This window comes from Gopherus evgoodei, chromosome 7 (assembly GCF_007399415.2).
Source record: "Gopherus evgoodei ecotype Sinaloan lineage chromosome 7, rGopEvg1_v1.p, whole genome shotgun sequence".
Lineage (NCBI taxonomy): Eukaryota > Metazoa > Chordata > Testudines > Testudinidae > Gopherus > Gopherus evgoodei.
In genome coordinates, this window is record NC_044328.1 from 49,486,973 (window position 1) to 49,511,744 (window position 24,772).

The window sequence follows — 24,772 nt, forward strand, 5'->3', positions numbered from 1 at the left end:
GGGGGACACAGTGTATTTTGAATGCCATAGACAACAACAGCTTGATTAGGTCAATGGCATAGCGTGTACAATATTGTATGAGAGGGAGTAGGATTTTCAAAAGTGTCTAAGAGATGTCATGGCACAAGTCTCAGTGACAGTCAATGGGACTTGTGCTTCTATGTCACTTGCGTACTTTTGAAAATCCCACTCACCGTGTGCAATACTAAAAACTCTTATGTACATGACTTAAAACAGATGAAAGTGTGTTCTAGTGACTCCTGGGGGCTGGCCTGTTGCAGGCTCTGTCCTGTAAGCTACTCCATGGAGCACCACTTAAATGAATAGGGCTCTGCATAGGTGTAGGGGTTAGTCCATTTGAGAGAGCTTGCAGGACAGGGGACTATGGCAAAACTCCCATTGACTTCACTGGGAAATCTGTCAAGGGCTGTGACCCTTGAATTTTAGATTTCAACCCAAAGGGGACATTTAGTCTTGTTAATAATCCAGGAAAAAATAGTTTTTGATGGAACTGTGAACACATCTATAAGTGTGGAAGTGCCATTACAGAGATTGCCATTAAAAAGTCTGCATTTGCCAACAGTTACCACAATGTTATCAGAGGTATTTCAGTTCCCCCTACCCTTTATTTAGTGTAGGAAATCACTGTGGAAACTGTGTGGTTTCCTGTTGGCTAGTGTTGACTTTTTAATGGTGACCACTGTATAATACAATGAACAGAAACTGTATTTCCTACATCCAGTCTTGGTATTCTGCATCATTTCTATGCAACATGGAACTTGCTGGTTGCTGTTTATAGCCCAGCACAATCATAATACTCAGAATGCCAGCACAATTGGATTTCAGCTACTAAGCAAAGGAAGGCCAACTAATTTTGAAATTGTCAGGTTTAAATGATTTATTTTATCATTGGGGTTTATATTATTAAAGCAGTACACTATTAATTGAAAAGTTAAAAAGCAGGAAATTAACTAACCTCAGATGCATCTTGGGGTTTCTGTGCATTATCTTTTTCTTTCTTGCTCTTTTGGTTTTCATTTTTGATGCGTTTTGTTCCAGACACTTTTGTTTTAGTTTCGCTCTCCTGGGAACTGTTATCCTGTTTTCGAGGTTTCACTGGAGGCAATGGCTTATCTTCCTCTCCTTTAATAAATCTTTCATATGGCAGGATTAATCTAAAGGATTAAGGAACAAATAATTGATCAGTTTTTGCAGTTCTAGTAAAGAAAAAATGTAGCAGCTCTGAGCAGTTTATTTAATAAACCTAATTTTTCTACAGCATAAACACAATTCTGTAACCTTGCCCTCAATATTTATCCCACATATGATAAAGCAACATATTTGGCAAGATTCTCAGCTGGTGCCAATCAATAACATTCCATTGATGCCCAAAGAGCATGTTGGTTATGGAGCTGAGGATCTGTCCCACAGTGTTTTCAACTGGTTTCAAAGTCAATCATATCTTTCTTTTGACGGCCTACTCCTAAACCTGTAGAGTGAATGCCAGTAAAATGGTACAGAGCTAGGGCAACCTAATATATTTCCAGCCTGGTGGTGAACGTAAAAGCTGTAAATTTACGTTTAGACTGAAAACTTGGTAGAGAGCAGAGGAGACATTATTCCACCCAACCTCCAATGGCGAGTGTAGAACAATTTGACTAGCACAGAGCTGCCTTTTCTGGCAAATCCACAAAGTGAAAGGTAGGTTGGTCCCTGTTCTGGAGGATGTTCCTTTGCTCTTCTGTCAAAGGGCAAGAGAGGTGGGGGTTGCTGCTAGAAGAACAGTGGCAGGAAGAGCGTGGCAAAGAAAATCACAAGAATTTAAAAAATAAAGAACTTTGTTGAAGAAAGTTCTGCAATTAAAGTGTGAGAATTCACTTTTTAAAAAAGATAAACCTCAAACAGTTTGAGTTTTAATCTGTTTTCCTTTCGCAATGTAGCTCTTGATCTAAAACGAAAAATAACTGATGTAATTAAAAGGGATGGATTGCATTACAAACTCAGTTTCAACTTCAGTGATTAAAGTTTTTATAATGCATTTGGTATGATTAATGACTCACTGTGGGATTAATACAAGACTCAGACTTTAAAAATATGAACTTTAATACAGCAAACATAATTTGTTTTAAAAAAAGACAAGCTGACTCAATGAAGAAAATGTACTTTGCTTATAAACAACATAAATCTGTACAAATGCTGGGAATCCTTAATTATCTTTAATCTAAGACTCCAAGGCAGAAAACTCTTTGGTTCAGATATATGTTTGTTATCCTACAATCAGTTTCTAACCATGCAATTTTGATTTAAATACTTAGATGCTGAAACACAGTCTGGGCTTTAGAGAGAAGAAATTAGATTGTTTGTGATCTTAACGTTTCACATTTTAATAAAATACAACATAATTCATTAAAATATAAACCTAATTTACGCCATATTAGAAACAAAATTTAGTAACTGAGCATGCTCTGACATGGTATGTGCAAAGAGGCGTGAATAATATTTTCTAGCCCTGAATTTGGCAGTGCTCCAGTAATGAAGCTAAGCAGAGCCCACAGGGAATATTCATCTTCAGATCCCATTACAAACTGAGTTTAAACATGTTACAGCTGCTAAAACTGGAAACTGCTCCTTCTATGCAGCCTTAGCAAAATAATATATAGTTGCCAAATACCTGCTTCCCACTGTAATATTACAGTTAATGTTTATATAATAAAAAGCATAACTAAGCAGAATAAGAAAAAATAATCTTGTTCATACTTGAGGCTGGTAAATTTCATTTGTAAAGCACAAATATTCATGAAACACTTAATATCTCCCTCTGCTGCATGCAGTATTTGGGACTTTACTAGAGAGACAAGTTTTGGTTTCATACTGGGCAATATTTATATCTTGCTGCCATGTGTTAAATATTTAAAGTCACTTTTAATAAAAACACATTTTATTGCTATAATTGTTCGCACTGTGATAGGATTGTTTGACTTTGTTTTGTTTCCATGGGAACATGTCGTCCATTTGCAATCTACATATACCATCAGTAAATGTTTCAATAGCTGTTCATAGCTCTAAATGAGATGAAGATGATATTGTACCATTAGTGGTCCTTTTAATAAAAGATACTATGTGATTATCCTTCTGGTTAAGGCAGAAATCGGAATAAGGATGGGCCTGACAAGATTAATCACTGTTAGCATTCTTTCCATTGAGTCTTTTATGGCACTTTCTGACAAAGGTTCCTCCTCTTTGTTGTCATATAGAGCACCAGGACTCAATAGGTTTGGTGCTAATTAAGAACCACAGCTTAAATTTCCTTTTCTAATCTTAAGAGTTCATGTGGGAGTACAATATTTTCATTTCAGTTCTTTTTCACTGAGTTCAGCAGTTGGCATTAAGACAGCAGTAAAAAATACATTTCACATAGCTGGTCAAAGGCCTAGAGCCAGCAGCAGGAAATCTGGAATTAAATGTTTCTTGTATTGGGAAAGAGGCATGACTAAGGTAAAACTGAATCAAAACACAAGGATGGCTTGTTCTAGAGGTTCCCCCCCACCCTTTTTTTAAATAAGGCCCAATGTGCTGCTGTTTCTCTACTGCACAGAGATAATTTTTAAGGGCATGCATACATACATACACACAGACACAAAGCAAAAAGGAAGCATATATGAGTATGCACTGTGAGGCTCTAGAGAAGCCTAACACCATGAACAATTACTGCTTCATATAGAGATTTCCGTTTGTTACAATTTACACTGAATGTTTTTTCAGTTATCCTGTCATGGTACAACACGATTACCCACAGGATATGATCTTATCATTTGATTATTAGAAGTTTTTATAGTACAAGAGTAATAAAGCTAATACGGCTTTCAGAACATTTAAACAACCAGCTAATATACCATTAAAATACACTGTACTTATCCAATTTAAGGTCAACGTTGCCCAACACAGGAAAAATGTGGTTATCTATTATACAAATAGTTTAGCAGAATGCAACATGCCTGGAACTAGCTCAAGATTTTTGTCAAATATTTGCAGCACAGCTAAGATTAAATCAATCTTTAAGCATGTAAAGGTAAAGACATATTAAAAAGATGGCTACCTAGAATGCATTAAACTTTGAAAACAACAGCTAAATTTTCAGCTGCTTTGAAATGTAGCTGTTTCTCACATGGCAGGGCTAGGGGAAAGTACCAGTGTATTCATAAGAAAAATTAAAAGAATATTTTGTGGTCTAAAGAATATTTACTCCTAAAGATTGCAAACAGCCCAAATAAAAAGGCCTTTATCATGATCAAGATTCCAATATTAAGATTAATAAAATGTATTATTTATAAGGCAATAAACATAAATAGAATATGTAAGCAGGAGTGTATTAAAAAAATCTTTCCAAAGGCAGCAGATTTTTAGCAGCATGAGTTTTTTTTCCCTTGGAATAATACAAGAATAACATTTTCCAGCCAAGAGCAGAAACAGTAGGGGAGTCTTTGCTATCACAGAGCTTCTTATTAAATTCAGTCACTGTGAAAACCGAGACTTTAAAAAAAATAATAAAGACAACTTAAAATCAATACAAGTTAGATTAACAAATCAGTGCTATACTAATCCTGATTTATTACAATCAGCAATATTAAGTTTAATCACGTATAAATGGCTAGTCTAAAAATATGCTGCTTTACTGAGTCTTGAATTAAATAATGGTGCAGAGTGTACCAAGTTTTTAGATCTGCATCATCTGATATTATGAAAAATTCAATGTACTGCTCTGCAGCAGATGTCAGAGGTCAGCAAATCTATTACAGTAATGTAAGTAATCTGGCTTTCTGCCAACTAAAAAAAAAACCCGAAAAGAAACACAGAGGCAGATAATTTTATATTTATAAATTCTAAAATCCTCCAGGGACTGCATCTTTTTCCCAACAAAAAGCAAAATTCACATCAGAGAAATGTATTTCACAGTATAACAAACGTCTTCATCACAGGCATTTCATAAAAAGAAAAAAGAAAGAAAAAGCCCTTAATCTTTATAAATCAACATTTTTTCCAGCTACAGGAAAAAACAATGCAAAATTTAATCGGAACCAGTAACCATTAATGTTTCATGTATTGATTAATGCACACACAGAATGAATGAGCTTTTTAGCCAAACTCTGCTTCGTAGGACATGAGAGAGTGTCTATTTATAGGAACAGCAATAATAATTAATAAAATGTTTAGAATAATGTATAGGGTCTGACAAACCCAGGAAGAGGAGGGAAATTAGAAGTTAAGGCTGCCAATTCTTTCTTTAACTCTCCCCACTGTGCTGGGGTACTACAGGGCTCGCTGTACACGATGTGACCATATGTACAGTACACGATGCTCTGTCCACAGGCTCCATAAGGTGAGTTATGGGCACAAAGACAGCTTAGATGCTGAAGTCTAAACCCTTTCACTATTTTAACATAGCTCATGCCTGTGTTTAATTCTTTCATTTCCTTCTTTGTGAATGGCAGTACAGAAATTCCCCAATGTCTACCCCTTTCATATCTTATTCTCTTCTCTAGTGCTCTAGACTCAACACAATGCAAAATGGAAACTTTGGATTTTTTTAGGGATGATTTAGAGGTCTGGTGACCATGTTTTTTCCATTCTCAGCTAAGGGTTCAGAAGGCTGACTGAAATTGAAGGGCAGAATATGTCAATCTGATAAATGAAACAATTTTTTTTTTTTTTTACACAAGGCATAATTAACCTGTGGAACTATTGCCACTGAATATCATTGAGGTCAAGAGCTTAGTATAATTCAAAAAGGATTAGCCATCTATATGGATAGTGGCAATGTCCACAGTTACAGCAGATAAGATTTAAAAATACAGAGAAGGGATATAAACCCTTGTATTTCATTCAAGGAATAAAGAAATTCACACTGACAGCGGTTTGGAAGAAACTTCTATTTCCATCATTGTCCACTATGGAGTTTCTTGCATCTCCCTCCGAAACACCTGATCCTAGCCATGCTTAGAGACCAGATAAACTGGACCACCTGTTTGATTCAATGTAGCAATTGCTACGTTCCTAAAATAACAGCCCCATCACATAAACAATAGCAGCTGGGTAGGGCCACCTGACGCTTCTCAGGCAAGAACCTGAGATTGGAGTTCAGAAGGTAGATTAAAAATGGGAGGAGTGAGTCTTACCCACTCACGGTTCTCTACAATAAATTCAGTACATTTATGCTATGGTATTAGGCATAACAGAAATGCCAAAATTTATATTACAGCCTCTGAATCACCCTGGCCTGATTTTGTTCCCTAAGAAGTTCATGGCAAAACTTCCATTTACTTGAAGGGGAGCAGGAATGAGCCACTGTGATCTCAATGGGACGTGTTTCTTGTTTTTTAATACGCTGCTGTTGAAATGAAAACCCATAATTTCTCCAAGCCATATGGCCTGATTTTAAAAGCAGAACTATCACTAAAGGCATAATATCATGCCACCACTTTCACTAGAGGTTTTGTCATGGGATATAGTGCTCAGCTGTTTGAATGGGTAGGAAAACTGGCCCAAGAATACAGCTCCTAATGTGCAGTAGAGGAAGGGGCAGAAGAGAAGTTCAAAACCAAAGGCCTGATCTCTGAATCCAAAAGAGGAAAATGAAGTGTGCTGGGGGAACCAATAATGTATTCCAAAAGGCTGATTTCACTTGTACTGTGCAGGGGTTCCAAAAGCAAGCGTTGCACTCTTTTGTGCAGAATACAATAGCAATCGCATCATTTGCATTTGTCTGAAGTACAAAACGGGTATGTATTTTATCAGCACAGACAAAATTTGTTTGAGTTCAGTTTTGTTCCCAGAGAACTTTCCTGCCTTACAGAAACAGATCTTTCATCTTTTCATCAACAACTTGCCTTACAGCCCACTGGGAGTTCTGCTGGGTACTTGAGTGCTCTCACACCATTGAGAGGTGGGAACTGCCTGTGTGTAAGAGAGTTCAAAAACACTTTGCTTTAAATAAACTGGAAATTAGTGATATTACAAACACAGCTATTGATTTAGCTGAGCAGTCTGAGGATGAAAGCTTAGGAACTCTCCATACTATAAAGCAATAGGGAAAGATAAAGGACCAAATCCTCTCCCCAATGACCAGCCCAGGTAGATGGGCTGGATGCAGGGGATGGGCACTGGTCCAGGGATGCTGTGGGAGAGAATCCTCCAGGCCACTCCAGAGAAGCTTCTTTAGTCTTTGCCTCTGTTGCAAACACCATCTTCTCCACCAAATGCAACAGTAGTAGTACTGGATCCACACAATTGCTCACCCATCAGCCCTTCCTGAGCAATGCCTACCTACTAAGGTGCAAGGAGCTTTGCAGGGGACAGCTTTGCAATGTGCAGCCTTTCCCTCCCCCTTCCCCATGTGCTCAGTCCACATCAAAGTCGGGTGTAGAAGAGGGGTGGCACTCAGAGGGAGTTGTTTCTGTATAGGGACTGCAGTTGGCCCTCATCCTTGTTTGGGGTGCCCAAGGGATTGAGAGAACAGGTCTTTGTGATCCCTCCTCACCATGCAAGTGACAAAGACAATTTGTCCTTAAGCATTGGAAAAGAATGTCCTACTATCAAAATACATTTACATGTAAACTATGCCTATTGACTTCAGTGCTGGCCAGTAAGTCTCTAAAACTGCAAAACAAGTCTTGAGTAAGTTCTGCAAAAACACAATGTTCTGAGATATTTTGAACGGGCAGCTAAGAATCTGTTTTAATGGTAAACAATTACATTCTTCTGTCATCTGATACTTTATTTTTAAAAAATTTTGTGCGTGTGTGTGTGGGGGGGAACTATGCTTTCTGAATTTTCAATAGTTCCTTTGTTAAAGCATCTGGTACTCACATAATTGAAAAGATGTTTGTTCAGTGGCATGCTTGAGAGTACAGTTATTTAATCTTAATGATAAAGCCCCGAGGACAGAAAATCATAAGTAGAAACCTCTTGTTATTTATCAAAAAAGAAAAAGGACTAAACACACCTAATCTAGCCTCAAATTTAAATTCATGCTTGATGGAAAACTATTGATACAATTCGCAACTTGCAAAGTTTTCTTAGAAGCTATGAACAGTTAGGATAAAAAGCAGGGCGAAAAGCAAAACAAAACAACAAAGCTAGTATGACAAAGAAAAACTGCTGTTTGGCAAGGGGTTTGGGTCAAACAAAGAACTAGCTGTAGTTTACAGAATGACATAACACTTAATTAATTTTTGCCTGAGGATGTTTTCACACTCAGTGTAAACCAAAACCTTTTATTAATTACAACTTGTATTAAAGACAACCATAAGCATTTTTATATAGATGTTATAATAGGCTCCTATTTTTCTATCTAGGAGACTGGCTGCTGTTTCTTACAGAACACTGCTGAAATGCCCACACTTTGCAAAGTGATCTAAACGCTTTAAGAAAACCAAACAGTATTTGTGTGGGAACGCTAGACTCTTGCATATTGAATTACTTTACAGTATCCTTAGAGTAGAAAGTCTTTATAGCTGTTAAAGAAAAACCTTTTAAGGGCTTTATTTTGACCTGGTTTATGTTTTCATAACACAATGATGAGGGTTGTTTTTTTTTGTTTTCTGTTTTTTAATTTTATATAAGAGCTGCCATACTGGGTCAGATCATAGTCCATCTTGCCCAGTATCCTCTCTCTGGTAGTGGCCCATAGCCTTTTTGACCACTGCTGCATACTGAGTGGGAGTTTTTGGAGAACTATCCGTGGTTACTCCAAGATCTTTCTTTGGTTGGTAATAGATAATTTAGAACTCACCATTGTATATGTATGCTGGGGGGAGGGGGGAGAGAGAAACATACATGGAAAAATCAGTAGAATGGGGCTCTCCTACTTAGCTTTTGCAAACTTCTATCACCTAGATTTTTTTGTTGTGCATAAGGATATATACTTAGTATGTGCTGCAGATCTCAGATATTATAGTGCCAAGTACAGTTTTAAAAACCAGATAAACTAACAGACTGTTTCTCAAAGTATGGGACACACCTTCCCTGGTGAGTCAAGAAGAACTACCCAAAGAGGTACGAACAGACCTCTCAGTTGTTCTCCAATGTTTCAGCATTCATTTCTTTAAAAAAGCTGTCACAAACTGTTATGGTTGTGCAGAAAACTTTCCAAATGTGAAGCGACCGTAGCCGATACCTGAGTCTGCAGAAAGTCTGAAACAATGACTCTGAGGTATGAATTGCCCCATTCATTTCAAAGGATGCTAATTCAGATGCCAATGAAATACTTGCAACGTCAACATTGTTAACTATTTCACTGCTCATCAAAGCATGTCAGGCAGAAGTATCGTATTACAAATACCAACTGCAGCATTTCCCAAGTTGTATGTGTGAATGCTCTATGTAGAGACTACTCTGGGGAAAACATAAGGGCTGGCAGTCAGAACAAGGCCTTTCCATTTTATTGCTCATATTTTACTTTTTTATTACCTTTTGTTTTGGGCTTTTAAACATATCACAAAGTGATTTTCTTGTAACCCTTATGAAAAATCCCTAATGCAACGTCACGAGCATTGTAGAAATGGAGCTTCTTGTTTACCTAGGACAATGAAAGCCGTCAATCGTTCGTTTTGTGCGAAAGCAAAAGAAACCCCAAACCCTAGGTGTGAAAACCACATCTGCGTTATTACTAATATCCTAGAACACACTGTGAAGAATATTGCTTTGAAGAAAAGTAGCCATTTCTGATTGTTGCGTGTACCAATGATCAAAGATACAGATTCTGACAGTGAACTGTGAGAAGTGTAAAGTTGTGTAGGTTGGGGAAGAAAGGCTCAATTTGAACCAGATAATGTTAATAACACACTCAGACTGAGCGTCTTTCTGTTATCACCCAAAGTAACTGCATTAAAGGATTCAAGAAAAAAAGTAATGACCAAAATAACAACAACTTGTAAGCTCTGTACAGTTCAAGTCATCTACATAGTAACAGCCCCACAATGGGAAAACATTAATGCTTTTTATATTGGTAATCATCATCTGTAACATGAGCAATTAAGAACAATACTAATGGACTATGGCCAAGAGCCTGGTACTAATATTAAAAACTGACAGAGATGAATAGGTTTGGAAGCAAAACTAAGCTGACAAAGATATTTTTATGAAGTGCTTGGGCCTATTTGATTTAAACCAATCAGAGGCAGGTTCAGACCAGTCAGGCCTACAGCGACAATAATGCATTCGTTGGCATTATATGATTCCTGCAAGGCTTTAAATAAAAACATCCATTGATTCTATTTAGCAACCTGCACTTTCATTATGACACTCATTAATAAACCAAAAGTAGCCTAACTAATACACAAATAACATGTACTGAAACACTGGCAACCTTACTTTGTTTTAAAATGAAAAAATTTACTGGAAACATGAAGCACATTACATGAAAAATGAATCACTTGATAGTGCATAATAAATCTTTCTTCCTCTTCCAGAAAAACAAAGCAGACAGACTCAGTGTTAAAAGCAAGCTATCTTAGTCATAGTGATTACTATGTGCAATGCTGAGGTAATAGCATTAGAGATCTGTTCATTCCAAGCTGTTGGCTACACACACACACTCAAAGTTCTGTGAGCTGGCATCCATGCATCCTAATTCAGACTAAATTCTGCAGCTGTGACCCCTCATAACTCTGTCTTTAGATGAGGTGATATCGTCCCGAATGCCACTGGGTTTCAGGTGATGTTTTGGCCCTCTGCCTATGCATTGTTAGTTTTAAGCACCTACTGAAAGACAACTCTCCTCCTTAGAGTGATCAGAAGATTCAGCTCTTCTCTTTAGAACAGCAGTGGGCAACCTGCGGCTCATCAGGGTAATATGATTGCGGGCCACGAGACATTTTGCTGATGCCCCCCATATCTCCCGGTAGCCACAATTCGCTGTTCCCGGTCAATGGGAGCTGCGGGAATGGGAGCACCATTCCCAGTCAATGGGAGCAGCTCACTGCTTCCTGCAGCTCCCACTGGCCAGGAATGGTGAACTGTAGCCACTGGGAGCTGCAGGGGGCTGTGCCTGCAGATGGTCAACACCAGCAAAATGTCTCATGGGCCACAATCAGATTATCCTGATGGGCTGCAGATTGCTTACCACTGCTCTAGAACCAGTTCAGAACTTTGTGAAACTCCACCCAACAGGAGGGAAGACTTCCTGGGCACACCTGGGAGCAGGCCTCCAGCCTGGGTAGACAGACTTGCATTAGCGTTGCTGTAGTTAGAGTGCTCAAAATAGCAGGGTAATGTCATGACACTGGTGGCAGCTTGGATTAGCCACCTGAGTCCAAGCCCATCCCACTCCCTGGGCCCAAGTTCAGGGCGCTAGCCAGCTCTGCCACCCAAGTCACAACATCTACACTGCTGTGTTTTGTGGATTAGCTTGAGCAGAGCTAGAGCAAGTCTGTCCCCCTGGACTGGGAGACATGCTCCCAGCTGCAGTGCAGAAATACCCCTCCTCCTCAGCATCAAGAAGGCGGGGCATTACCAGATCAATGGCGGGGGCAAGTACTATTTCATAGAATCATAGAATATCAAGGTTGGAAGGGACCTCAGGAGGTCATCTAGTCCAACCCCTGCTCAAAGCAGGACCAATTCCCAACTAAATCAGTTGGGAAGTGATCAGAAGATTCAGCTTTTCACTTAAGAACAGTGGTGGGCAACCTGCGGCCCACCAGGGTAATGTGATTGAGGGCCGCAAGACATTTTGCTGATGCCTCCCATATCTCCCGGTGGCCATTATTCACTGTTCCCGGCCAGTGGGAGCTGTGGGAATGGGAGCACCATTCACAGTCACCATTCCCAATTTCACTTCACTGCTTACTAATGCTGTCACTCAAAGGTCATTCAAACCAAGCATTTTCAATATTTTTAAGCCAGTGTGTAAACTAGTACTAACTTTTTCATCTTAAGAAAAACTAGTTAAGACAACATGACTGCCAGTGATTTCCAGTTTTAAAGAACAGCAAGGCTAAACCAAACAACAGTGGTATCAGAGAAGTCAGGGAATCATGCATTCTGTCTCTAGTAAACAGGAACAGGCCAGCAGATTTCAAAGAGTAGAAAAGTAAATTATAAACCTGTACATTTTTCTGCTGAATGTCCCACACAGCCTGAATAGTGAGGTCATTGAGTGCTACTTCCAGGCTTAACTCAATTTCCAGTTATCTTTACAGCTCACCTTTAATTTAAAAAGCATACATGTGTCCCGAATCAGAAATTCTGATCTATTTCTGTAGTGCAGCACTATTTTAGATTAAATATCATCAGATCACTTTGGCTATAAATGAGCATTACATTTTCAGCTGCTGTAGTCAGACTTACCAACTGAAACAAACCTAGGCAACTTTGTCTTTTTCAAGATTAATACCCTTTTTCTCTGGTGAAAAAAGTAGCTAATACTCTAAAATCCAGAGATTAGCCTGGACCTTCTCTTTTTGAATCAAGATTTGGTAAAGGATAGAATTTCAGTTTCATGCCTGAGGCTAAATGAAGACTAGACTTCAGATTTAATGGTGCCAAATCTGACAAGATTTCAACACCAAATGCCGTCTTTTGATGGCGTGCACATGAACTAGAAAACAGGCCTTTTCTGGCTTCAGGTTTAACCCAGAACCATAATTATAAGAAAGAATTTGAATTCGAGCATTCAAAACCAAGCCACCTGAAATATGAAGGCGTTTGGACCATAGGAGTTCCACTTAAGGCCCATCTCAATGATAAACCAAAAAAAAGTATTTTCTTCTAATAATAACTCATTGAGATGTCTCAGGGGGAAGTATATTTGTCCTTTGGTAGCCTAGTGAATGCTTGTGAATCCAAGGAGTGTCAGGAATCTAGTTCACTTTGCTATTAGTGCACTGGGTTGGAAATACACAAGGACTGATGTATTTTGCAGCATATCCTCATTGAAGTACTCAAGATGTCACATGAAAAGCATCTCTGTGTATCAAGAGCAGAATATATGGTTTTATATGCAACATAATAAACTACTAACATGAAAGGGGAAGGAAAGAAAGGGGTATTCCTGGCCTCACATTTGTGTCTGGTTCATTCATCTCTCCACAACTACAGTGGACTCTCTCTTAGCAAGCCTCTCCTTTCCACTTTTACGATTTCATACTAAAGCCCGGTAGATCTCTATGTCTTCTGGGCCCAGCCAACTGTAATGTTTAAATCTCATGTGCTTCTCGGGATTCCCTGTCAAATAAACAATATGCTATAAAATACATCTGGTGAGGGGAGTCCCAGGCTGCTGGCCCAGACACAACAGAAAGACAAGGAGCCTGTTGAGGTGCAGTAATGGAGAGGCGGAGCCTAATGTCAGTTCTGATTAGCACACAATCTGATCAGTCAATTAAGCATACAAAACATGTGTTCATTCCCCTTTCATATTAGTGGTTTATTATTTTACACATACAGCCCTAGAGTATATTCTTCTCTTGATGCACAGAGATTTACTCATGTGACTTCTTGGGCACTCAGATGAGGTTGCACTACAAAGTGTGTCAATCGGAATTTGCCCCTGTGCACTGATAGCCAAGCAAAACATCTTACCCTGTTGATCCTGCCTGTTTGGGTCGGACTCCAGAAAGTTTCTAACTCTTAACTTTTGAGAGGGTTATGAAGTAGCTTCTTCATAATAGACCATAGGGCCTTATGTTGGGGGTACTGATGTTGGAGTTTAAGATTAGCAATTCCCCCCATCAGTTATGGTTTGTATCCAGCAGTATGCTGAATATCTAATGCTCTATAGGAAGTTGCAGAACTCACGCTCATATAGCTTAATTGTGCAATGCTTTGCACGGGCAAAAACAAATGCTTTCCTCCTGACCTCCACAGGCAGCCACTTTATAACCTGGAACATGAGGTCAGATTTCCCTTATTTTAACTCAAATACACACACACACTTGAGTAATAGTAACTGTATAAAAAAGAACGCCTTTCAAAAAATTCTAGCTACAGTGTTTTATTTAATGTGTGTTGGCTTCCTAAACCCTGGAAGTTATCATCTACATTAGAAGAACAAGAAATCTGCAATTCTAACCAGCAACACTGGCTGCAGAGAAAAACAAGAGTGTTGGCAGCAGCTTCTGTGCAGGGAGGAGAGGAAGAAAGTACCGAGGAATAGAAGTGCAATGCTTTGCATGACCTGCAATATTAACAGCATCCAATAATGCGAGCCACCCCATTATTTTGGATCTTGACAACTCGCCTAATTTGTATTCCTGAAAATTTTTGAATACAAATGGTAGACTATTTAGTTGTCATTTAGTATTTTCTCTTTAATATGTTTTGTTCAATTTTGCAGCTGCTCTACTAGAAATGCTATGGTAAAATATAGGTATGAAGCAAAAAGCAATCAGCTGTGTGTTTTGTTTGTTTTGCCATTGGAGACACACACACTCTGGTTTAAATTACAGTGGATTATAGGACTATATTGTTGAAGGAATATTTACTATGCCTTTAAGAGAGCGCGCTCTCTCTCTCTCTAAAATTCTTTACAAAATGGTTTGAAGGCTCTCCAAATTAATTTTTTCTTTATTAAACAAGCATTTCATATTAGTTATCTTACCTTTCATAATGTCTGCGAGTACATGTAGCAGCACTTGTGCTTCCAGGGTTACCACCTAATTCATCATAAATATGTTTCCATTGTCGACGAGCTGTTATCTGTAAAAATGGCAATGGAAAATTTAATCTTGCATCTTTACAGATTCTATAGCATTTGAGTTCACAAATACATGTGTGGTACTTAGAACAGCATGCAATACAAATACCATAAAAGCCCTTGCAGAATGTATAGTGTTCCTATGCTTTTTTAGTAAGATTACATTATATTAATCTGTTTTCTTTTTTCTAAAATGGAGTTTTACTCCTAGTTCATTGTCAAATCACTTGCAATTCAGTCTTGCAATAAAGAATCTCAATCAATATAGGGTCATTACCATCAGAAGTTATGCAGACAAATCCCGTGGTACATTATGAAAATGAAGCTAGAACTAACCACAAATAATGATTATGTAGTTATTTTAACTGAATTAGAGAAAATAAATCTGTTGCTAAATCCAAATCCACCATGGACTCTCTAAATCCACAAAAGCATAGGCTGTAACTCTATATGTTACAAGCTGTTTATTTTTATCCATTTATGTCAGTAAAATATATAGATCAAATGGTAATGAAATCTTAACTTACTCCAATATTAATATTTGAGCTATGTATTTTATTGGACTAAGTCGATGAAAATAAACATCTTGTAACATATTGAGCTGCATTCCATGCTTTTGTTTTTTGTACAAAAATTAGGATTCTGCAGAATAACAGATGGAAGACCTGGCAAAAGAATTGTTTCTGAATACCACTTCGTTATTTTATATATTTTGCTATATTTAAAACAGGAAGAAAAACAGGAATAGGACAAACATAATAGATCACTCTCTTCTGCATGCAGCTCATAAAGAGGGCCAGTGGGAAATTGTGGGGAAAAGATTGAGACAATTGTGGGGGAATTTTGTCATTTGCTTTGGAATGCTGTGGAGCTTAATATATTCAGACCCAGAGGCTTCTTCAAAGTTACCCACAGAGCTGTCAATAGAGTTCACTTAGGAGCTAACGGCAGCAATCAGAAGAAAACAAATATCATAACTTGCAATCTGGGGCCTATAATTTTAATCTAAAGAAGAAGAGATTCATATGGTAGTTAAATATTACAGGCTAAACGGTGCCTTCTTGTGCTTTGCATAAAAGGAAAACCCTTCCTTTGCAAACAATATGCTCTGAAAGCAAAAGGATAGCTGGAGATATGTTATTTGTAATGTTATAATTTCTGTGAAGGTTTCTGACATTTATCATTTGTCTAGTTCTCATTAGAAATAACCGTCACCTACTTCTAGCTGCAGGTAAAATTAAAATGCTACAGTACTTTATTCATCAGTAGCTTAAGCTTGTCGCAGAAACTTCTGTGAACGTATTTAATGCATATATTGGGGTAAATTCAATATTTAGCTGCAATCTTCATCCAACCTTTTTGTTTTACATAAAGAAATGACTGCATTCACTCTTTTCATTTCCTTCTTCCTTAACCCACACAAAGCCTGCACGGAGGAGGGGAATAAGAGGTGATATATCGCAATTAAGGGACAAATTTTGGCTAAGTGGATGATTTAAATAGGAGTCATACCCTCAACTGAGGTCACAGTTTGGTCCCAAGTATATTTTGTTCAGATTCTTATATCAACTCACCACCATAGTATCTATTTATCACTACTGTCTGTCATCACCATGTTAAACTCGCAGCTCAAAATGCTGAAGTCATGAGTTTAACCCCATAGTGATGTGAGCATGTGAGCATGAATGGATTCTTCTTCTGCAATTAACTCTTTGTCAAGGGCCTGCTCTTACTTCCAGTGGACTCAACAGGAGTTTTGCCATTAGCTTCAATAAGAGCAGGATCTGACTTGATGGGGCAAATGCTTGGCTCTGATGAAGCTGTTTTGCACCACTTGAGCAGCACAAAACCACCTTAAATCCAGCCAAGCTGCTAGCTCTGGATTCTCCTCCTATAGAGGAATCTCTGGATAGTGTTGCTGGCCCTTTTCTAATTCCCTTAGCATAGGAGTGTGCTGTGGGTGAGTTGGAAGACGGTGATCCCAGGGTACTGCAGTGGCACCATAGAGGTTGTTGCAGGTGGCTGTAAATTAGAGCAGCTGATAGGCCTCCAGCAGCCCAGCGTCTGTCCTGAGCCAAGCACAGCTAAGCTGAATCAAAGGATTGCGGGAGTGTGGGGGGGGGCAATGCTTGTTTGGCTGAGAATATTTACACTATTTATAAATTATATGTTAAAACAGAAAGAATCAGCAACAAAAAGATTACAGGTTCCATTTTCAAAAATGCCTACATGACTTAGAAGCCCAAGTTCCATTTATAAAAGTGATTTGGGCACTTAGGAGCATAAGTCTCATTGGAAGACAATGGTAATTAGGCTCCTAAATCACTGTCACCTTTGAAAATTTAACCCTATAACTGAAATGTAACAATTTCTTTAAATTAGTAGAATATGCTTTATAGATTTCTGTCTCATGTATACTAATAAAAATATTATTATTTACATAATATGTTCATTAAATTATTTATTTCTACTACAAATTCAACCTGCTGTAAGGGTCAGTACACCACTGAAATCAATGGGATTGGGCCTTCTTATGCCAGGGCTAAATTTAGCATGCTGATGTAGCGAACACAGCATGGCACTGAGTACCTTTTGTGCTTGAAAGTCTAGTTTTTATGATTAATACATTTCAAAAAGGCCCAAAAATGTGATTATAATTTCCTTAACCAACCTGAACAAAATACTATATTGTGAAAACTTTACAAAACAGAAGCTATAGCTACTGTCATTCAGGGTAATGATCATTCAAATTTAACAATTCAATAATGAAAATTCAAATTTAACATTAATATTGACCAGGTCAACACCAAAGCTTCCTTTGGTCCTTCTCCTTTAATTGAAGTCACTCGCATCTGCCTTCAGTGATGGACATCCTAATGTAACATGGGAAAGACGCTGTTTGGTACTGTTGTTATCCAGCTACAATATATTCTACACAATGATTAATCAAGCTAGGTCAATACAAATAGTGTCCTGACTTGGAAAAAATGTTAAATGTATTCTTGAGTAAGGGCACGTCTACATTAGAGCATTAGTTAAAGCGTATTAAACCCATGTGGATGCTCTCATTCTGAAGGGAAGTGGTGGCAGTTTTTGAAGGGGATTCGCGAAAGCTAACTAAGGCTACTGGATGAGAGTGTCCACATGGGGGTTTGATGGGCTTTAACTTGTGCATTAAAATCACATCTTTTGTTAATTTGGCTTAACTTTCCTGAGTGCCATTTGTACAGGCCTACTCTAATGTTGAATGCTTCAAAGGCTGAAACTACCCTGGTGGATGAAATTTCTTGTTGGTCCTTTCTCTATGCTTCTGTCAGTGTTCTTGATAAACTTTGCTCCTAAGGCCAGAATGCTTGGAATCCCAAATCCCTACTCTACACTTCAAGGAAGTTGCATCACATGTCACCCTCACCTTCACCTGCAGTGGCTTTTCTCACCAGTGCTATATTTAGTTCCAAAATGCTTTTCAAAACTCTCCAGACATTTGTTCCATTCTATCATTCCAAGCTAATTTACAACAATGTGGCTCTATTCATTATAATGTGCCTTTACATGTTTAAGTTAAAAAACTAGTTTCCAAAATATATTCTGTCTCTCCTCTTTTTGAATGCTTGAGTTCTTTACATAAATGGCCTGATATATGCATGCAAGGTTGTGCGTGTGCAAAGATGTAAGCGTGTCCTGAAAGGTGCTGAGTCTATTGTGTATACCTTCCATGCTGGGCATCTTACAGGACTGAACACACAGAGGGCTACTTTTCAGGCACTTCAGACCAAATCTCCGTGGTAATTGTAGAAAACATTTAGGAAATCCTAGGGCAGTAAAGAAAATGAACTCTTTGCAGTATCCTACCTTCAATACCTACTGTTAGCTACCTAACACAAAGGCAGTATGTTTGAATACAATTACTATGAAACATACTTAAATAATGTTAGTTCTTGTGCTCCATTCCAGGACCTGTAGCTTTTCAAAACTCCATGACATAATTCCTGGCCAACAGAATTTAAAATTAAAAAAGAGATGAGTCTATGCAGATGCGTGAAGTCAGATTCAGATATCATAAGAACAAAGGCAGGCAATGATCAGTTACACATTACAATGTCAGCCACAGGCTGACAAAATTAAAAGCAACAACCTTATATATATAAAGGAGAAGGCTGCTTATAGAAAAGCTTTTAACAGATGCTTCTACTTTAAAACGTTTAAAAAGTCTTTTGCACAATAATCCCCATCACCAGCTATCGCTTTCTCACAAAGTTTAGCATTTGTTTATTTCATGCTGCATACCTAACAATGATTTAATGGCCATGATGCTGACCTCATGTTTGTATGGCACCTTTCCTCCAAGCAGTATCTCAAAGGCCTTTAGATACTGATTTTGCACAAAATATATACATTATATATATCTATATCTATATATCTATATAGATATAGCTTCGCATCCCACTGCTGTATAGGCATCTTTGGGGTGAAAGGTGGCAATGGTTCAATAGCATATAGCAATACTATGCGAACAGTTAGGGCACAGAGTAAAGAAGAGTATCACAGCTAATTCGTAACATAATAATTAATTATGTACTTCGGATTTTAGCCAGAATACCAGTGACTGATGCCTTAGGATCTTGGGTAACATTTTCAGAAGCTCCTAGGCTACTTAGGGTAAGTCTCATTTTCAAAAGCAATTTAGGTGCCTATGTCCCATCTGTATGATAGTACATCCAGCACCACGGTGTCTCCTTTAAATATGCTGATGTAATGCTCTAATGCTGACTCAGAGAAAAAGGTGTCACTTCCTGATTCACCAAAAATAGCTCAGTCAACACTTCAATTTCCCTGGAAGTCTCCCATCTAAGAACTGCTCCAGCCTGACCTTGATTAGCTTAGGAAGAGTGACAAGATCCCACTTCAAGGCAGTAGAGCTGCAGTGACATTTAATTCACTAGAAACTGAATAATTTTATCTTTCTCTCAGGGGTGTTGTGAGGCTTTAATTCATTTATGTTTGTAAAGTGCTCTAAGGTCTTAAGGTGAGAAACACTATGCAAAGTACTGTAATACAGTAAAAGCTTTGTTACTGAGCATGTTGAAGGAATGGGGGGTACCTGTTAGTCAAAAATTCTGATTAACTAAGTTACCAATAAAGGGAGGGAGTTCGGGTGCAAGAGGGGGCTCAGGGGTGGAAGTTGGGTGCAGGAGGGGTTTCGGGGTGCCAGATCCAGGTGGCACTCACCTCAGGTGGCTCCCTGCAAGCAGCAACATGTTCCTCAGATTCTAGGTGGAGCCTCATGCCAGCGCTTGAGGTGAGGGCAGCACATGGAACCACCGTGGCCATTCCCCCACCTAGCAGCAGCAGGGACATGTCGCCACTTCCAGGGAGCAATGTGGAGTCAGGTAGGAAGTCTGCCAGCCCCGCTCCAGCTGGACTTTTTATGAGATATCAGAAATGCCGGTTTCTAGAGCTTTCCATTTGGTAACATGCCAGATAACACAGCTTTTACTCTATTACTATGGTAGATGTTGATTTCAGCAGCTAACCTAAATGCTTGCTTGAAGGGAAGTGGATCCCCCATGAGTTTCAAAAGAGATAGTTCCATTTTGTGAGGAACTAGCCAAGCCTTTGTTTTTTATTTAGCTTGCACTATGAGCCAGGGAGATTCATATGGCACTGGTAATTCTGTGACTGTGATATTATAAAAATATTCTGACCCTTCACTACAAATAAGACACTGAGAATCTTTAGCAGAAGCACAAACATAAATGACACATTGGGACTGACAATGATCTGATGATACTAGCAAAATACCTGGTGTTATGCTGGTTTTACAGCAGTGTGAGATCAGAATCAGGCTCAATGGGCTTACACTGATGTTAAGTGAATGTGAGAGCCGAACCACATCAGTTAACTGCAGCCCATTATACTATCTCTGCTTTACCAATAAATGTGTGTAACCACTTTTAGGACTCTTTAAAAGAGTTTGCATGCTGGAATAGGGAGGGTAGGGTGGGGAACATAAAATCTGCCAGTTTTAATTATTCCACTGAATGTGAGAATGTAAACTTTACAGCTATTTCAATTAAAAAGTATCTGCACATTCTAGTCAACAGCAGTCAGGCAACTTGCCATTGTAAATGCAAAAGGGTAATTTTAATTACACTCATATTTGCTTTCTGTTTGTAAACTGCATGCTACCTTAAACCACGCCCATGTTCTATAGCTATATATATTTCTAAGTGTTCTTTTCTTTATGACAAGAAAACCCCTATTTCTAGGCAAAAGAAAGTTTCCAGTAGGAGTATTGCTAGTTCTTATTGCCCCCAAACAGAAAGGTGAACAGAAGGTTCTTGCAGCACAGAAAGCCATGGAGAATAATTCTTTCATCCAACCTCTACAATCATTTACTCTGAAGGCTCCATTTGGCCTGATTTTCAGAAAGTGTTGAACACTCAGAGCTCCCATTGACTACAGGGAGGGAGCACATGCTTAATACCATTTGGGTCATAGATTTCTTCCTGTGTGTGTGATTGTGCCAAAACTGGAGCTGTAAATGGCTAGCCTGAAATAATCCCACTATCTCAAACTCACACCACAAGTTTGGGAACATTTAAAGGTGACAAACAAAAATAAACAAATTCAAGTGGACTACTTAATAATCAGAATACAGATTTAATTTAGATCTACTTATACTTTATTTAAGGACAAATTCTGCCACTCTTTAAATTGAATAGGTCCCTGCCATGCAGATAGTTCTATCAGTGCCTATGGAGTTATTTGCATACCAGAATACTCTGAGTGCACATAGGTGGCAAAATCTGGTCCTTAAGAAATTACACTATCACTAATTTGCCTGAGATTTTACACTTGGGAGTGAATAGGTTTATCCATGATTCTAGAATAAATATTTCCATCCATCCCATTCTAGCCCCATGGGGCCTTTTTTTATCTCTCATCAATGCACACAATAGCACAATTAATTACACTTTGCTAAATTCCATGGTGATGAGTAAGGGTGTGAATGGGTCAGAAAATGACTGAAAGTGGTTGAAAGGGACAAAACACTCTAACAGTCTCCAATTTAGCATTCAGGATTATGAGTGTACTGTAGACGCTGAGGGTTTGGACAGAGGAAGAGGTGTAGTAGGAAATGCAGCTAAAGCAGCACCCCCCACTACATACCAAATTTAATTTATACCCAAACCATCCTCATCTGTCACAGAGCAAGACAGTTCTTCAATTCTGCTATAAGAAAGTATAAGTCTCACTGATTTCAAAAAGAGTGGATCAGGCCCACTGGCTTCAATGGGAGTTATTCTAGATTATGCCAGAGCTAAATCAAATATCAGAATATGAAACTTGTGTAAAAATTATATTCATTTTGCACATCCAGTTCCTAACTACGCTACTTTTGTGCTTACACATTTTTTGTGATCAGCACACACCACCGTTTAAGTTTCAGTTGAATAATCCCAATGAGCCTGTTCTCCTGGAAATGAGGAATGCCCCCATCATTTGAAGACATCTATTAATGAAAAAGAACAAGAGGTTTGAGAGAGGGATGTACTGCCACTAATTTATATTGAACAGTGATAGGCCTCATATTTCCCCTCAGACTCTCATTCCCCTTGCCCCTTTCCATTACTGATGATAATCTCACTATTTATTTTACCTGTCACCCAGGCTCACAATCTTGGTATCCTAGTCAGTGCCTTCCTTCCGCTCCACACATCAGAATTTCCCCAAATCCTGCCAGTCCACCTTGTTTAACATGCCTAAATCCATCCTTTCCTCTCTCATTCTGGCACTAAAACCCACATTTATGTCTCGCTTATCCTACTGCAAACTCCTCCACACTGGCCTTCCCTGCCGCTAACCTCATTCCCTGCAAATATATCCAAACCATTGCTGTGAAAATTATCTGCCTCCCTGAGCTTTCTGAACGTGTCACTCTCATATTCAAATCCCTTCGCTGCCTTCTCTTACATTCTGGATCAGGTTCAAGTTTTCAGTCCTTACCTTCAGCGCATTTTACAACTTGGTGCAATTACTCATAGCTCATGATTACTGTAGATGTATATCTATGGTAGCTATTTCTGCATACACACACACACACACCTGGGTGTATTTAATAAAGATGTTACATGTATATTAATGAAAGGCAGCTAAATCATAAAAGCCAAATCAGACATTTCTATTGTGAACACTAGATGCTTGGTTTCACAAAATCTCCACCACACCCACCCCAGTATAGCGATTATATTAATTAATAGAACAATATGCTTTATTGTGTGGAAAGAAAGAGTGTTTATTACATGTTGGCTCAAATCAGTTTGAATTTCTTGATTTTGTGTCTCTTGTCATTTCTCAACAGTACAGACACATCCCAGATTACTTCGTAAACAAAGCAAAAATAATTTCCCCCAACCAACTGCAGCAGGAACTGCACAACTTAATCAGATCATTGTGTGCAAAGAAAATATTTCCAATGACGACATCTTCCTATGCCAATTGGCTTTTATTACAGATGTCATCTCTATGTGCAGTATTAATGCACTCTTTCTTCTCATTTCAAGATTTTAATCTTAGTTTGTTGCTCTAATATTTTATTAGTTCAAAATACATGCTCTAAAATCCATGGCCATCAAATTTTCCTGTGAGCTAAAAATAAACTGCTCTTGTCAGATATGGTTAGCTGATAAAAAGTGTCAGAGACTTTTCTGAATTACTCTGATAACTTCCTGTTTATGTGGTACTGACCCTTGTCTAATAAAGGTCTTTTACACTAGCATAAAGGAGAAGATACAGCAACATACTATCCCTTAATGGCAATACTGATTACTTTTGAAAGCCTTTAATACATTTCCCATATTAGACATGAACAGATGTCAGAGATGTTGCCAAGTGAAATTTCTTTTATGCAATCTTGGCTTGTTGTACAATAATAGCCCTTTCTCAACATGGGAAAAAATTACAGACCCAACTAATTTCCTTGACAGGGAAGAGTTACATATGTTTTCCACTTGTAGCTTTTACGACAAGTTTACAATTTTGCCAAACCTGGAACTAATTGGGACCATTTCCAAAAATGGTCCAATAAACCCACAATGTGTACAGCTATTCTAAAATGCAGTAAATGATTGTTTGCTTTTACATTTTTTTTTCTAACAGGGGAAAGTTAGATTGCACAATTATTCCATTTAAGTTACTTAAACACTTACTGTTTCATATCCTCCCAGTTTTTGAGCAGCTTGAAACATAGTCCAAAGGTTAACTGTTAGAGGGACAATAAGTATTTAGATAAGCATTCCATTAACCAACTTATTTCAAAGAAATGTAAATTAAACAATTATTTTAAAGAAAAATAGAAAAAAATGTTCACAAACCCTGAAAAAACTTTTGAGAAACAATTTACAAAAGGTATTTACATAATTTGAAGAGTAAATGTTACTCCTAACTATATATTTAAAAAAAATACATGTGAAGGAACAAATTTAGGAGTGAAAATTACATTTAGACAGAGTTATGGAGTTTATTCTACTTTTCTAATAAGAAACACAGTATAATAGCTGCATTTTACAAGTTTCCATAACTCTGACAGTAAAAACTAGCACAAAGACTATTATTTTTTTAAAACAGTTTGAGTTATCAGTAAGAGCTGCAGCCCACGTGATATACAGCGACCATTCTCTAAACAACGATATCTTATATCTACTGTAGCTCAGATAAGGGCCTCCATAATCAATAAACCGTAGGGCCATGTGAGAATGCACTAATGGAGGGAGAATGCACAGACATCATATTTGTCCTAGCACATCAGCACACATGTACAATAGACAGCCATAATTTGGTTGCAAGTGCTGGCAAGCCCAAAGGTGGAGACAAGATAGAATTACCACTATATTTATTACTTCAGAGTTGCGGTGGCCCTGCCTTGCCTTTTGTGCACTGTCAAGCACTGACAGGACTACATGGTGGTGGAAGTGGTGAGAGGGGACAGAGGAAACACCTTCAATACAGCCTAGCAAGAACCACTCTTCTTTGCACTCCCTCCTGCATAATGCCTCCTTCCACATGACTGCCTCCCCC

The 24,772-nt window shown here is 38.3% G+C and overlaps 1 protein-coding gene across 2 annotated transcripts in view; it reads right to left on the reverse strand.

The window, feature by feature from the left end:
- ARID5B (AT-rich interaction domain 5B) overlaps nucleotides 1-24,772 on the reverse strand; it is a 145,137-nt gene that overhangs the window by 9,396 nt on the left and 110,969 nt on the right. For both annotated transcript variants that reach the window (XM_030570593.1, XM_030570595.1), the window contains 3 exons: nucleotides 23,905-23,957; nucleotides 14,597-14,694; nucleotides 977-1,175 (listed from right to left, as the gene is read on the reverse strand). In XM_030570593.1, coding sequence (XP_030426453.1) covers nucleotides 977-1,175; nucleotides 14,597-14,694; nucleotides 23,905-23,957 — 350 coding nt within the window. The remainder of the gene's footprint in view (nucleotides 1-976; nucleotides 1,176-14,596; nucleotides 14,695-23,904; nucleotides 23,958-24,772) is intronic.